Source organism: Pleurodeles waltl, chromosome 5, assembly GCF_031143425.1.
Source record: "Pleurodeles waltl isolate 20211129_DDA chromosome 5, aPleWal1.hap1.20221129, whole genome shotgun sequence".
Taxonomy (NCBI): domain Eukaryota; kingdom Metazoa; phylum Chordata; class Amphibia; order Caudata; family Salamandridae; genus Pleurodeles; species Pleurodeles waltl.
In genome coordinates this window covers 63,825,652-63,841,951 of record NC_090444.1, presented here as the reverse complement: position 1 = coordinate 63,841,951, position 16,300 = coordinate 63,825,652, and the positions used below count along the sequence as shown (strand labels likewise).

The 16,300-nt window shown below is 45.2% G+C and overlaps 1 protein-coding gene across 2 annotated transcripts in view; it reads right to left on the bottom strand.

Moving 5' to 3' along the window:
* Positions 1-3,015: 3,015 nt before the first annotated feature.
* The window catches only part of IFT172 (intraflagellar transport 172), a 589,829-nt gene continuing 576,544 nt past the window's right edge, over positions 3,016-16,300 (bottom strand). Inside the window, exons 47-48 of one of the 2 annotated variants that reach the window (XM_069233572.1) lie at positions 15,837-15,928; positions 3,016-3,808 (exon numbers count right to left, since the gene is read on the bottom strand). In XM_069233572.1, the coding sequence (XP_069089673.1) occupies positions 3,719-3,808; positions 15,837-15,928 (182 nt within the window). In that variant the 3' untranslated portion in view covers positions 3,016-3,718. The remainder of the gene's footprint in view (positions 3,809-15,836; positions 15,929-16,300) is intronic. The other variant, XM_069233571.1, reaches the window with a different exon arrangement.

Here is a 16,300-nt window from a genome sequence, read left to right as displayed (position 1 = left end):
TGGTGACCATGACTGATGTTGGGCTAAGGGAAAAGCAAGCTGCTGGGTGTCTCTTGGGCAGTTGATTGCCCCTTGCTTGGTGCCAGGACCAGAAGCCTTTACGGCTTGGATAGTGTCAGCTGTGTAAACCCAAGCACAAGCTGCACGTCATTCTCAGGGTGGGACTGGGATCATTCCTGATTTGCAGTGTAGGTTGCTGCAAAAGGCAGACTCCAGGAAGGCAATGGACGTGGAGGTCAGTGCTTCTGCTAAATATGGGTGGGCGGATGAAGCTCAAGAAGAGGACCAGTTGCTGGATTTCAGGTCTCTTACGGACCTGCAGGGTTTGAAAACTGCTGGGGGCCTACCTGGGAAGATTTCCACAAGGCACAGGAGGAGTGCCCTATGTATGTGGGTCAGGAACAGGTAAACAAAGGTATGGTCGGGGAACACTATGTTTGCTAGGGGAATTGCCTACTTTATAGTGAGCCAGTAAATCCTGAGGCACAAACTAGCAAGAGGCTGGTGGTTCTATTGGCGCACAGGGACTTCCTGTTGTCATAGCCTATAAAGTGCCCTTAGCAGGACACTTCGTGATTAGAAAAACCCAGGATAGACTGGACCCTCTGTTCTATGGCCAAGGATGCCTCGAGACAGAGCTATTCTGTAAAACCTGTCCTCTTTGCCAGATGAGTGGTAAGACAGGAATGAGGACTAAGGCACCGTTAGTGCCTCTACCGGAAACCAGTGGAAATAGGTCTATTCGGCCCCCCCAGTCAGGCAACAAGTATATCTTGGTTGTGATGGGCCACGCCACCAGGTACCATGAAGCTGTACCTCTGAGGAGCCTGACTGCACAGGTGGTAGCAAGAGCTTTCCTGGGGATCCAAATTGTAAACTTGGCAGCATCATGGCCATCTTGAATCACCTGAGTGAGTACAGGACAAAGGTCTTTGGCCACAACAGGGGGGGGGCTTGTGCCACGAAATCCAAGACAGTGTGTGAAAAACATCCCAATAGATGGTGATGGAGGGCCAGGTTGGTAGAAGAAAAGACATGTTTTCCAAATGTTTTCCACTCACTCCAGAAGAGGCACAGAAGATGTTTGGCTCGGCTGCAGGATTTCAGACAAGACATTAGTTTTCATCTTTACATTAAGTACTTTGGCTGTCCTACGCATTACCATGGCTTAGGAGACTGATTCTTCTGTGGCTGGTCCAGGGGCAGAAAAAAAGACCTGTCTCTGGGGAGGTATAGAGTCCACTAGCCTCCTCTAAGTCCTTATACCAGTTGTCATCTTGGTAGGGCTGAGCGCACTCATCACCCGGGACATAATAATTATCAGATCAGTTCCAAAGAAAGAATGTTGTCTAGGAGGCTGGCAGTCAAGAGGGGGAAGTGGTGCCTCAGTTGGATTGGGAAGTGGATGCAATGCCGGCTGAGGTTGAACCGGAATTGGAAAGGATAATCAGATCCGTTTCTTCAGGCAGCAAAGTCAACGTGCGTGGGGGCAATATGGGTTATGGTGCCAGCAGTGGTGTCTGACAATAAGAGGCAGCACAGGGCAAGTGTGGCGGGTCCAGCTGGTGTCGAGGGCGAACCCACCTGCAGTATTTCAGGTGGAAGCTTGCTCGCCTCCTTGGGGCCTGAAGGCGTGAGATGGAGTCAGCAGGGATCCAAAGAACTGAAGCACGGCTGTGAAGAACTCTTCGCTCTGATGCAGAGTGGCTGAAGGCCCCAAAATCTATGGCTGTGCCAGAACCAGCTGTGCAATCGGCTCTGAAATTTGATGACTTTGGGAGTGAGAAGGTTGGCACTGCCTTTCGAAACAGTTCAGGTGAATGAGAGTGGCACAAGCAAACTGAATCCCGCTTCGCCTCATTGTATTTTTTACGCTACCCTAAGGACTTTGATAGCAATAAAGACGCTAAGTGGAGCTGATAGATGGCACCTGCCGACGCACAGAGGTACAGCTCACACAAAAATCTTCCGGAATCAGTCTGGCGCTTGGTAAATTTAAAGGTAAGGAATCTGCAGCTAGATGTCTCTATCACATGTCTGGACACTGAGTGGGACTCGGACAATTGCCTTTGCAGTGTCTTTATATGCCTGATGACATAGAGCTTCACCACATGTTCCCTGATGGAGTTCAGGATCAATAATGCGCAGTCTCCATGGCCTTGGAGTCGGGGCTCAAACTCAGGCACCATAGGCAGACCTGATGGGGGTCTTTCACAGACACTTGTTTCCAACAGTACCTACAGGGATTGAAACCTGTCGTTTTAGGGGTGACATCCCTTGCACACTAGGATTTTAGTTGAAAAATGGAGGTAAATATCTCTGAGAGATAAGAGGGAGCTCTGGATCCGCACCTGGAGAAGTGGAAAGACAGTAACTGATGTCAATGTGTGAAAGTGTTGACTGTATAGGTCCCGCACATCATTTCGGTACAGCGTCAGTGTTGAGTTGCAACGTGCAATCTTCTGGCACACACAGGTACTACTGAAAACACTTCAGATCCAGTGTGATGCCTGGTGAATATTCAAAAGGTGAAGAATTGGCATTTGTAAGTCTCTATTAGAAACGTGGGCTCAGGAAAAATAATTGAGAGATCCTGAAAACTTCCAGAAGACAGTGAAAAAGAATGCCTCAGTATATCATGCCATGAGTGACCAGGAACCTGTATTGACACCAGTGAAGGAATAATCATGGTAACTCGTCACTTCAAGGTGTAGTCCATATTTCTGGTAAAAACTGATGTCCAAAATAGGTTGCTCACTTGAAGAGTTTTCAGACTACCCAATGCTGGAGAATTTTGCAAGGAACAATGTTACTGACATTTGTAAATGATAAAAGTGGGGCTTCTTTACTTGCAATTAGCAAACGGAGCTTCAAATTAACTATTAGAAAGTAGAACCCCGAAAGAGGGTTGTTAATTGATATAAGTGGATTTTTAAGAGTAACTTATGGTATTGTAACAAACAGCATTTGGGCGCCTCTGCAAAAGCAGTCACTACAAATAAGGGACACTGGTCTAAGCTGGTGTTTGATTTATTTTCATGTGGACATCATGGAGTTTTCATGGAGCTCTTCACATACGGTCCTTCATAGCCTGCTTTGTAGTCAAAACTACTGCATGCTTTACAGGTCCATTCATTCGGCTGCTCATTAAAACAGAACCCAACCTCCGATTCTTTGATTGGTGCTACAGCGATTTCTCATAATGGATTAATTCGAGCTGAGGTAGGAAACCAGTATGTGTTATTAAAGATTAGTTCTGAGATGGAGGTAAATAAAACAGATTACATTTATTGTTGTACAAAACAATAAAAAGCAAACAAGGATCTATGGGGGTTATTCTAACTTTGGAGGAGTGTTAATCCGTCCCAAAAGTGACGGTAAAGTGACGGATATACCACCAGCCGTATTACGAGTTCCATAGGATATAATGGACTCATAATACGGCTGGTGGTATATCCGTCACTTTACCGTCACTTTTGGGACGGATTAACACCTCCTCCAAAGTTAGAATAACCCCCTATATGTCTTCTATTGCAGACATTCTGCGGTAAGTGCTTCAGTGCATGTGATGACCCTGATGAGATGCTGCAGGAAGATAATACAGAATAGGGTATTCTTGTCCCCGCCAGTTAAGTCAGTGCCAGGAATTAACTGCAGCCGGATGGTGAGACTGTAGTGCCAAACAAAGTCCAGTATGGATGGCAGGGATCCTGGAGGTTCACTGAAAAGAGAAGCTGGTGCTAGGAAGGCCGCCGCACCACTGACTGATGAACTTCAGGACATCCTGGCACTCTGGGCTGTGACTTGTCTGAGGAGAAAAAAGGTTTAAGACTTCATTATATTTTTCATTGTTTGTCAAGTTTGCTAAATTTACAATATACATCTATTGCTTCTTTCCCTCCAAACTCTTGCAGCCTTTCAATACTTTTCTTATACATTTCACAAGCATTCAGGGGAGGTAGTGCGTTTCTCAGCGCACCCAATGTTTAGGATTTAAGAGAAGAACTGGAGTGCGCGTGGGAAGTGAGGCTGGCCATCATCATCGCCTACAATTCTGTAAGCAGGAATCCTGGGTGAAGAAGACAAGGTGGCAAACCAGAGTTCCGTCAGGATTCTACAATTTTGTAATGTAAAGATCTGAACTCTTGGTCACAGATTTGGTGACCAATTTTTAAACATTATCATGTATTGTTTATGAATGTTAGAATAATTAGTGGAGAAGCATGACATCATCAGATTCTAAACACTAGAGGATGTTGTTTGGTTAAATTGTCAAATGAATCTTTGTGAGATGAATTGTTAACACAACCAGTGGCAGAGGAAGTCAATAAAAGACTGCAGCCAGAGGTCAGGCTGAGATAAAGTATTGTATAAAACTGGACATGGCAGAGTCTAACCTTTGTGTGGTACTCAAAAGCATTTTTAAATATTTTTAGTGAACTGAAAGAAAAAGTTACCTGCCTTCGGTAACTATGTTTCTGGTGGATCTGAAAACGTTTGTAACTATTGCCCAATGCTGACAAATGAAGGCAATTCTGTTGTGATGCAGAGTCCTGATGATGTCACTGGAGTCAGAAAGCCTACTACTACAGTGACATCATAATGGTAGTTCTGTTCTAATTTTGCAGCAAATTTCAGGACATTTGAGAACTGAGCTTGTATATTGGTGGACTGCATAACTCGTTTGGTTAAATATTAAAATAATATGTTTAAGTAGTAATTATTTTATCTTCACAAGAGGGGATGGCACTAAGGCGTCTGCGTGGAGATAAAGAATCTACCAGAGAGATTGTTACCGAAATTTACTTCTGATGAATACTTCTACCTGCTGAGTCCTCACCTTTGAATAGATTTCCAAGCAATAACCTGGTGGAGGAGGGGGTGGAGAAAATGCTTTCTGTATCAGAAAATCTTGAAGTACAGACCAGGAAAGATTTCCAGATCTTTGTATCACATAAGCCAAACAGTAATGTTTGGCAAACATATGTAGAGAAGATTATGTAGCAGCTTTGCACATGCCTGCTACAGCTACCCCTCTCTCTAATCCTGTTGTACCTAAGGTGGATCTTTTCTAGAGAAGGCATAACAGATCTTGCTACACAGAATAATCCACCTGGAAACCGTATGTTTTGTGATTCCTGTATAACCAATAAACAGTTGGTCATCTGATCTAATGTCCTTAGTACTCTTGATATAATAATTTGCGTCCCTTTTAGGATCTAATCTGTGTAGTCTTCTTTAAAAAGGTGCAGAGAAGGACAAATGTCGGTAGTGTAATCGATTGTCCTAGATGAGATGAGGACACTACCATAGGTAGGAAATGAAAATGTCACTTACCCAGTGTACATCTGTTCGTGGCATCAGTCGCAGTAGATTCGCATGTTTTGCAATAGCTCGCCATCTGGTGTTGGGCCGGAGTGTTACAAGTTGTTTTTCTTCGAAGAAGTCTTTCGAGTCACGGGACCGAGTGACTCCTCCTTTTGTCTCCATTGCGCATGGGCGTCGACTCCATCTTCGATTGTTTTTCCCCGCAGAGGGTGAGGTAGGAGTTGAATTGTAGTAATAGTGCCCATGCAATGGAGTGACTAAGTATGCACCTATTTAAGGTTGAGATGATACATATACAAATAGTTGAAGGTAACTTCCAAACTGCTACAGGCTCCCGGGGAGGCGGGTGGGCACATGCGAATCTACTGCGACTGATGCCACGAACAGATGTACACTGGGTAAGTGACATTTTCAGTTCGATGGCATCTGTCGCTGTAGATACGCATGTTTTGCATAGACTAGTAAGCAGTTATCTCCCCAAAAGCGGTGGATCAGCCTGTAGGAGTGGAAGTAGTCTGAAATAATGTTCTTAATACGGCTTGACCTACTGTGGCTTGTTGTGCGGATAACACGTCTACACAGTAGTGCTTGGTGAATGTGTGAGGCGTGGACCATGTGGCTGCCTTACATATTTCTTGCATTGGGATGTTTCCTAGAAAGGCCATGGTAGCACCTTTCTTTCTGGTTGAGTGTGCCCTTGGTGTAATGGGCAGCTGTCGTTTAGCTTTAAGGTAGCAGATTTGGATGCATTTAACTATCCATCTGGCTATACCTTGTTTTGATATTGGGTTTCCTGCATGAGGTTTTTGAAATGCAATAAATAGTTGTTTAGTCTTTCTGATGTTCTTTGTTCTGTCAATGTAATACATCAATGCTCTTTTGACATCTAATGTATGTAGTGCCCTTTCAACTACGGTATCTGGCTGTGGAAAGAACACTGGAAGTTCCACTGTTTGATTTAGATGGAACGGTGAAATAACCTTTGGCAAAAATTTAGGATTGGTCCTTAGGACGACCTTATTCTTGTGTAGTTGTATAAAAGGTTCCTGTATTGTAAACGCCTGAATCTCGCTTACTCTTCTTAGGGAAGTAATGGCGATGAGAAATGCCACCTTCCAGGTTAGGAACTGTATTTCGCAGGAGTGCATGGGTTCAAAAGGTGGACCCATAAGTCTAGTTAGGACAACATTTAGGTTCCATGAAGGAACAGGTGGTGTTCTTGGTGGTATAATTCTCCTAAGGCCCTCCATGAATGCTTTAATGACTGGTATCTTATATAGGGAAGTTGAATAGGTAGTCTGCAGGTATGCAGATATTGCTGCAAGGTGTATTTTAATGGAAGAGAAAGCCAGGTTAGATTTTTGTAAGTGAAGCAAGTAACCCACTACATGTTCTGGAGTTGTGTGTAATGGTTGTATTTGATTAATATGGCAGTAGCAAACAAACCTCTTCCATTTACTTGCATAGCAGTGCCTGGTGGATGGCCTTCTGGCTTGTTTTATGACTTCCATACATTCTTGGGTAAGTTGTAAGTGCCCGAATTCTAGGATTTCAGGAGCCAGATTGCTAGATTCAGCGATGCTGGATCTGGGTGTCTGATCTTTTGGTTGTGTTGTGTCAACAGATCTGGCCTGTTGGGCAATTTGATGCAGGGTACTACTGATAGGTCTAGCAGCGTTGTGTACCAGGGTTGCCTTGCCCAAGTTGGTGCTATTAATATGAGTTTGAGTTTGTTTTGACTGAGTTTGTTTACCAGGTAAGGAAGGAGAGGGAGAGGAGGAAAAGCGTAAGCAAATATCCCTGACCAGTTCATCCATAGGGCATTGCCTTGGGACTGTTCGTGTGGGTATCTGGATGCGAAGTTTTGGCATTTTGCGTTCTCCTTTGTCGCAAACAAGTCTATCTGAGGTGTTCCCCAGAGTTTGAAGTAAGTGTTCAGAATTTGAGGGTGAATTTCCCATTCGTGGACCTGTTGGTGATCTCGAGAGAGATTGTCTGCGAGTTGATTTTGGATCCCTGGTATAAATTGTGCTATTAGGCGAATTTGGTTGTGAATTGCCCAATGCCAAATCTCTTGTGCTAGCAGGCTTAACTGCGTGGAGTGCGTCCCCCCTTGCTTGTTTAGATAATACATTGTTGTCATGTTGTCTGTTTTGACGAGAATGTATTTGTGAACTATTATTGGTTGGAAAGCTTTTAGTGCTTGAAAAACTGCTAGAAGTTCTAGGTGATTTATATGCAGTTTTGTTTGATGTACGTTCCATTGTCCTTGTATGCTGTGTTGATCGAGGTGTGCTCCCCACCCTGTCATGGAAGCATCTGTTGTTATTACGTATCGTGGCACTGGGTCTTGGAAAGGCCGCCCTTTGTTTAAATTTATGTTGTTCCACCACAGAAGCGAGAGGTAAGTTTGGCGGTCTATTAACACCAGATCTAGAAGGTGACCCTGTGCTTGTGACCATTGTGATGCTAGGCACTGTTGTAAGGGCCTCATGTGCAGTCTTGCGTTTGGGACAATGGCTATGCATGAAGACATCATGCCTAGGAGTTGTAGTACCATCTTTGCTTGTATCCTTTGTGTTGGATACATGCGTTGTATGATGGTGTTGAAATTTTGAATTCTTTGTGGACTTGGAGTGGCTACTCCTTTTGATGTGTCTATTATGGCTCCCAGGTATTGTTGTACCTTGCGCGGCAGAATTTTGGATTTTGTGAAGTTGACGGTGAACCCTAGTTTGAAGAGGGTTTGTATGATATGATTTGTGTGATTTGAGCACTCTATTAACGAATGGGCCTTGATTAGCCAGTCGTCTAGATATGGGAACACATGTATTTGCTGCCTTCTTATGTGTGCAGCGACTACCGCTAGACATTTGGTAAAGACTCTTGGAGCGGTTGTTAATCCGAAAGGCAGTACCTTGAATTGGTAATGTATTCCCCTGAATACAAACCTTAGGTATTTCCTGTGCGATGGGTGTATTGGTATATGGAAATAAGCATCCTTGAGGTCTAAAGTTGCCATGTAGTCGTGTAGTTTTAGCAATGGCAATACTTCTTGTAGTGTGACCATGTGAAAGTGGTCTGATTTGATGAAAGTGTTCACTACTCTGAGGTCTAGGATTGGTCTCAGCGTTTTGTCCTTCTTTGGTATCAGAAAGTGCAGTGAGTAAACTCCTGTGTTTATTTGTGTGTTTGGCACTAATTCGATTGCATTCTTTTGCAATAGTGCCTGCACTTCTATCTCCAGGAGATTGGAATGATGTGTTGTCAAATTTTGTGCCTTTGGTGGTATGTTTGGAGGGAATTGTAGAAATTCTATGCAATAACCATGTTGGATAATTGCTAGAACCCAAGTGTCTGTAGTGATTTCCTCCCATGCTTTGTAATAATGACTTATTCTTCCCCCCACTGGTGTTGTGTGGAGGGGGTGAGTGACATGTGAGTCATTGTTTAGTAGTAGGGGTTTTGGGGCTCTGAAATCTTCCTCTATTCCTAGGGAATTGCCCTCCTCTATATTGTCCCCGAAAACCTCCTCTATACTGTCCCTGGTAACTGGACGGTGTTGCTTGTGAGGTGCTGGCTTGTGTGCTCTGACCCCGAAAGCCCCCTCGAAAGGGTGTTTTACGGAATGTGCTGTAATTCCCTCTGCTCTGCGGGGAGTAGAGTGCGCCCATGGCTTTGGCAGTGTCCGTATCTTTTTTGAGTTTCTCAATCGCTGTGTCCACTTCTGGACCGAACAGTTCTTTTTCGTTAAAAGGCATATTGAGAACTGCTTGTTGAATCTCTGGTTTAAATCCAGACGTTCGGAGCCATGCATGCCTTCTGATAGTTACAGATGTATTAATTGTCCGTGCAGCTGTATCTGCAGCGTCCATGGAGGAGCGGATCTGGTTGTTGGAAATGGTCTGTCCCTCCTCAACCACTTGTTTTGCCCTATTTTGTAAGTCCTTGGGCAGATGTTCAATGAGATGTTGCATTTCGTCCCAGTGGGCTCTGTCATAGCGCGCAAGTAGTGCCTGGGAGTTCGCGATGCGCCACTGGTTTGCAGCTTGTGCTGCGACTCTCTTACCAGCTGCATCGAACTTGCGGCTTTCTTTATCTGGGGGTGGTGCATCTCCAGATGTGTGGGAGTTGGCCCTTTTCCTTGCTGCTCCTACAACGACAGAGTCTGGTGGCAGCGGTGTAGTAATGAAAACCGGGTCTGTAGGAGGCGCCTTATACTTTTTTTCCACCCTTGGTGTGATTGCCCTACTTTTGACCGGCTCCTTAAAGATTTCTTTTGCGTGCCGGAGCATACCAGGGAGCATAGGCAGGCTTTGGTATGAGCTGTGGGTGGAGGAGAGTGTGTTGAATAAAAAATCATCCTCGACCTGTTCTGAGTGGAGGCTTACGTTGTGAAATTGTGCTGCTCTAGCCACCACTTGAGAATACGCAGTGCTGTCCTCTGGTGGAGATGGCTTCGTAGGGTATGCCTCCGGACTGTTATCTGACACTGGGGCGTCGTATAAGTCCCATGCGTCTTGATCTTGGTCACCCTGGCTCATGGTGGTGTGAGCTGGGGAATGTGATGGAGTTTGTGCTGGTGAGACGTTAATCACAGGTGGAGGAGAGGGTGGTGGGGTAACTTTTTTCACCACTTTTGTTTGTGGTGTTTGTTCAGTTTGGAACTCCAATCTTCTCTTTCTTCTAATAGGGGGAAGGGTGCTTATCTTTCCTGTCCCCTGCTGTATGAAAATACGCTTTTGCGTATGGTCTACATCCGTTGAGTGTAGTTCTTCCTCAAACCTATGCTTTTGCATTTGGGAGGTTAGCGAGTGCTCTTCTGTATAAGAGCCTGAAACTGGGTCGGTTGCAGTTTGTTTCGGCACCGAAACCCTGTCTGCATCTTTTTTCGGCTCCGAGGTGACTTTTTTCTTTTTCGGTGCCGAAACCTCTCGGCGTCGATCTTCTTCGGTGCCGCTGTCTCGGCGTCGAGCCGTGTCTACACCGGTATCTCGGTGTCGATGCTGGTCTCCAGCACTTTCTCGGTCCCGAGAAGGCTGCGTGCCGGTGTCTCGACCGGAGTCGGACGATCTCGGCACTGTTTGGGCCTTTTTCGGTGCCGACGGTCGGTCACCGAATTTATGGGTGGAGCCATGGCCTGATGGCAGTGGCGTCCCCTGGGCCTTGTAAATCTTCCTCTGTGTGGTTTTCGACGTCTTACTCACGGTTTGTGTATCGTCGAATCCTTCGGAGTCCGATTCTTGGATCGAGAAGGTACCTTCCTCTTCTTGTTCCTCGAACTCTCGGTGGGCTGTCGGCGCGGACGCCATCTGAAGTCTTCTGGCTCGACGGTCTCGGAGTGTTTTTCGGGACCGGAACGCACGACAGGCCTCGCAGGTGTCTTCACTGTGCTCAGGTGACAGGCACAGGTTACAGACCAAGTGTTGGTCTGTATAGGGGTATTTATTGTGGCATTTGGGGCAGAAACGGAACGGGGTCCGTTCCATCGGCGTTCTTCAGCACGCGGTCGGGCCGACCAGGCCCCGACGGGGGATCGAAAAAACTACCCCCGAAGGGCACCGGAGCTCTTCGATCCTTCGACGCGGTGTTGAATCTAACTACGCCGATCCCGAACGCAACAATACCGACGAAAATCTTCCGAAATTAGCTATCTTTCCGTTCCGAAACTCGGAGCGACAGGAACACGTCCGAACCCGATGGCGGAAAAAAAACAATCGAAGATGGAGTCGACGCCCATGCGCAATGGAGACAAAAGGAGGAGTCACTCGGTCCCGTGACTCGAAAGACTTCTTCGAAGAAAAACAACTTGTAACACTCCGGCCCAACACCAGATGGCGAGCTATTGCAAAACATGCGAATCTACTGCGACTGATGCCATCGAACATAGCCTTACTTTGCTGCACCAACTTGCCTAGGAAGAAGCACGTTAAGGGTAGAACAACAAGGGCTTGAAGCTCGCTAACACATCAAGCTGAAGTGATGGTTACTCAGAGAACAGTTTCAAGACCTAGTAGTCTCAGTTGCAAACTGTGTAAGGGTTCAAAAATAGCGCCCATAAAAAATGTTAGATTAAGATCCCACTGTGGCACAAAGAAAGGTAACCACGGGTACATGTTGATCAAAACTTTCAGAAATCTTGCAATGACTGGAGATTTGAACAGGGGAGGTCTGATAGACAAATGAACACTGATAAGGCTGAAAGATAACCCTTCACTGTAGCTACTGCACAGCGTTCATGAGCAAACAACAGTGGAAATTGGAGTACATTAGAGAGTGAAGTTTTAAAAGGATCTATCCCTAAACTGACACACCAGGAAACAAACTTCTTCCATTGCCCACATACAGATTTTTAGAAAGGGGGATGTGCAAAAAGTTTCACGTCCAACAATTCCGGTGGAAGCTGAACAGTGCTCAGATTACTTTGCTCAATTTTCACACATGAAGGTGTAGACTCTGAAGAGTGGGATGCAGAATCTGTTCTCCCAAATTAGACAAAAGATTCTCTCTCAGCAGCAGAAAAAGAGGGGCTGTTACAGTGAAGTGCCATAGGTCGGTGCACCACACTCTTCTCAGTCGACCTGGGCCAATTATAGTGACCTCTCAGTGAATCTTTCTCAGAATTTGAGGAATCAAGGATAAAGGAGGAAATGCGTATTGAAGTGGAAATTTCCAAACCAACTGAAATGCATCCCCAATGTTCCCTGCAACAGATACTGGAGGGTGCAGAACTTCAGGAAATGAGCGAAGCTCTGAGTTGTCCATCTGAGGTGTGCCCTGAAGTGTGAAGAGGTCTTTTACTATCCCTGGGTGAGGGCACCACTTATGGTCGGCCAACTGAGGCTGCCGGTTCTGGTATTCATGGAGCCCACCAAATGATTGACTACTAGCTAACAGACTGAACATATGTGCACATTGCTATAGCCTGAGGGATTTTTGGCGGAGAGCCAGAGATCCCACTCCCCTTGCTTGTTTTGGTACCAAATGGCAGTGGTGTTGTTGGTTAAGCTCCAAGTCTACTGATCTCGATGGGAAAAAAAGCTCTGAGCACCAACTGGCTAGCCCTTAATTCCAGAAGACTGATGTGTAAACTCTGCTCTACTGGTCCTCTGGATGTGCAAGCAAGGTGGAGGGGTTGGTTACTACTACAGTCACCAATGATATTTTGTTTACCATTGAGATCCTCCACTAATGAGATTTTCCACTTTTCCCCACGAGCTTAACACCGCTACGGCGTCCCTAAACTCTATCTGATTTTGGAACCACCGTCTGTGGAGGCACCACTAAAGAGCCCTCAAGTGCCAACGTGCATACGTGACCAGGAGGATGCAAGAAGCAAACAGCCAAGTAAACATGGGACCTTCAGGACTGGAACTTGAACTCCCTGATTAAACATTGGGAGAATATCCTACATGTTTCGGATCTTCTGTGGAGGAGAGAAGGATCAAAGGCTGGTGGTATCCAGAACTGCCCCAATGAACAATAGGCTTTGTGAAGGCTCCACGTGATATCTGGGACGACTGATTGAAAATACGTTGTACAGCAGTGAATCTTTTGAGAGGAGATGGAGAGCACCGACTTGGGCGTATTGGCTTTGATGAGCCAATCCTCTAGATCTGGGTATGTTACTATCCTCTATCATCTGAGATGTGCCATTACCACCTCCATTACCTTTGTAAACTCGAGCTGCCAAAGTCACCCAAAAGGAAGTACTATAAATTGGTACTGGGTAGAATCCACTACAAAACTCAAGTGTTTCCTGTTGGCCTGCAGGATCGGAATATGAAAGTACGCGTCCTGCAGGTCTCAGAACACCATCCAGTCTTTCGCTTCTGATGTCACTACTATTTGAACTAGGGGCACATTCCTTAATTTGTAATTTCTTAGAAATTAATTAAGCAACCAGAGGTCAAGGATGGGATTAACACCGCTGTCCTCCTTGGGGATCAGGAGAATAGAACCTTTGCCCAATTTCCTGCGCTGGCACTTTCTCCACTGCCACTTTCTGCAGCAGGATTTCCACTTGTTGCTGGAGGATCTTCCAATGTTCTAAGGAATCGTGGGAAGGACAGGGTAGGGGTGTCAGCAGAAGAGTGGGGTATATCCTTTTTCTATGATCTGTAGGACCCAGTGGTCCGAAGTATTGGCCTTCCAGGCCTTCAGAAAAAGGGATTTCTTTCCTCCCCCCCATCATGATGTGCGACTTCACAGCCAGACTACTGTTACTTTACTGGTGGTGCTTGGGAACATAAAGAGGAAGAAGCTGAATGCAGCTGTCCAGCTCGTCCTTTTTCCCTTCCTCTGGATTTATGAATGAAAGTTTTGCTGTTCTTGATGGCCTTGGGATTGCGCCTTTGTTTAGAAAAGCTTCTAGCAAAAGATCGAGGCTTTCTGAAATTATCCAAAGAACTGCAGTCCTAAAGACCTATTTGTTGCTCTGCCTGCTTTACATCTTTCCAAAGCAGCATCTGCTTTCTGTCCAAACAGGTGTTCCCCTATCAAAGGCATATCTGTCGAAATAATTATGAACATCTGAGGCGAGCCCTATAGACCGGAGCCAGGCATGTCTCCTCAGAGTTGCAGATAAACTCATGGTTCTAACAACATTCAGCAGTATCCAAACTGGCATGTATTATGTGTTTAGATGCGTCATGTCCATTTTTAACTACTTTGATTCAATGGTCTTCAACAAATAACAAAACCATATTACCTAGGACTGGTCTATATCTACAACCAAATTCTCTGTGAACAGCTGGAGCAGTTGAAGGTTTGAACCATGGCTCCTTCAATGTTTCCATCAATGCTTGAATAAATGGAAGCAGTCGTTCGCTGAAGGAAGAAGCCATCTGCAAAACATCTGTTAAGTTGTTCAGTTGGTAGTCTACAGTGGGTAACAGCAATTCCAGGACTTCTGCTGCTTTTCTCAGTACTGAGTGGAATGAAGTCATTTCTGGTGAAGCAGGACCTGGTGATGGATCAACAATATCAGGATACATATCTAGACCACTTGCTTCCTGAAGTGCCATTGTATCAGATGACAGATCTTCAAAATTGGTTATTTGCTGATATCCGAATCCATGTCCTGACAAGATCGTTCTTGAAGCTTCCCTTCAGCACCTATATCTTTTCACACTTAGAAAGGTGTCAAACACTAACTGCAGTGTCATAGGTGGCAATAATAACGTGTACAATATGTTGTACGCAGCACCAGTGCTGGATTACAATGTATTTGCAGAAGACAGTGGGCTGACTCAGTCTGCAGCGCTAGAGTTGATGTCTGTGCAAGCCTTGGTGTCGAACTCATCTGAGTAGGTGTGCCAAGGGGCACCTCAAACTGGGGAGGTGCAGGGAAAAACCTGTATGGCACTTAGGGCAGTAGTGGTACCATGCCGAAAGGATGAGTTATTTGTTCCATGGGGCCAACAGGTGCACCGGGGGGGGGGGGGGGGGGGGGGACGGATGCTCACCTAAATATATTGGAACTTGCATAAAGCTGGACAAATCCACTCCTGCCACTGGGTATTTTGGATAGGCATGTACTGATGCAGGTTAAGGTGGAGTCAACCATGTTAGCTCCGGAATCGCTAGTACGGGGGTAATCTCCGCCAATTTAGCTGTCGTTTTTTTTCTGACAAGGAGAACTTGGATGCATTTTCTTTAGGTGGATAGTGGCAAGCTTAAAGGAGAGCTTGACCCCTGTCTCAATTTTCACCTCGTCTGACTCAGATGGCCTTCCTCTGAACAAGGCCAACTCAGGTGGCCTTCCTCAGAATAAGCCATAAAACGCTTGGCTCTGTGTTCCTTGATGGTATATGGATGCATTTGACGAGGGGGTTACACAATATCTTAAGGCAAGATACCACAGTAAGTCATTGTGTGACGACCGGGCTTAAAGCATGACCTTTTACGAGGGGACATCCCTATCTGCACTACATTGAACATTTTGATTTGTGTGAGAAATCTCACAGAGAGAGCGAAGCTCTGGACTGTCAATAGGTGCAGAAAAAACTGAACTACTGTTATGATGCATGCCTCCAGTGATGTCATCACAATTTTGTGTCTGACATCACAGCACAGTCTCCTCCAGTTGCCGACATCAGACAGCTATTACAAACGTTTGCAGATCTAATCTGCTCCTGGGGATATTCAAAGATGAGGAATCTTCAGGTAGAAGTATCCATCAAATAAATCACATCAAGCAAAGGGTTGAACTCAGTGACATAGAAACATAGTATATTAAAAATAAGCACACAAGACATCAAAGCAACATCGGATAAGTATGAAAAACAGATAACGGAACACAGGTTTTTCTCTAGGAAACAGCAAAGGGTTGTAAGGCAACAGAAGCTTGGTCAATAAGGGTCAAACATTCATTTGTTTTGGGCAGAGTAGAGGCAATCATTAGAAACAAGACTTCACAGAAAGGAGAAGAATGAAAACAAAGACTTGCAAGTGGAAGGCAGACTCATTTTTACTGGTCTACTAACATTCACATTTGGTTCACTCACTTTTATTGCCATCAGAAATGTGTTCCAGTCCTCCTTGTTAGCAGCTTTACCAGGCTGTTTGAACTCAATCTTGTTCCTCAGCACCGGATAACCTGCACCAAATAAAATAAAGTGAAAAGACTGCATTGTGATACTGTTCAAACAGCTACTGAATCTCGTACTACACTGTGTTAATTTATAAATAAAATATATAGGAAGCCTGCAGAAACTCAAGGATGTCTTTTAGGTATTAAACATGTTATTGCCTCAAAGTGAAAGCGAGTGATTCCAGAAACTTTAAATCCTCAGATGAAAATGAAGCTGAAGGTCGAGCTCCTTCCAAACCACCATGTGCAGGTTCATCTATTGTGATAAAATAGAATCAACCTTCAACTCTGGGTTTGCCACTCCACTGGCATGGGAAATCTGTCAGAAAAACTGTAGTAGCTACTAAGTATGCAAGACTATCTGATGGTTCAGTCACT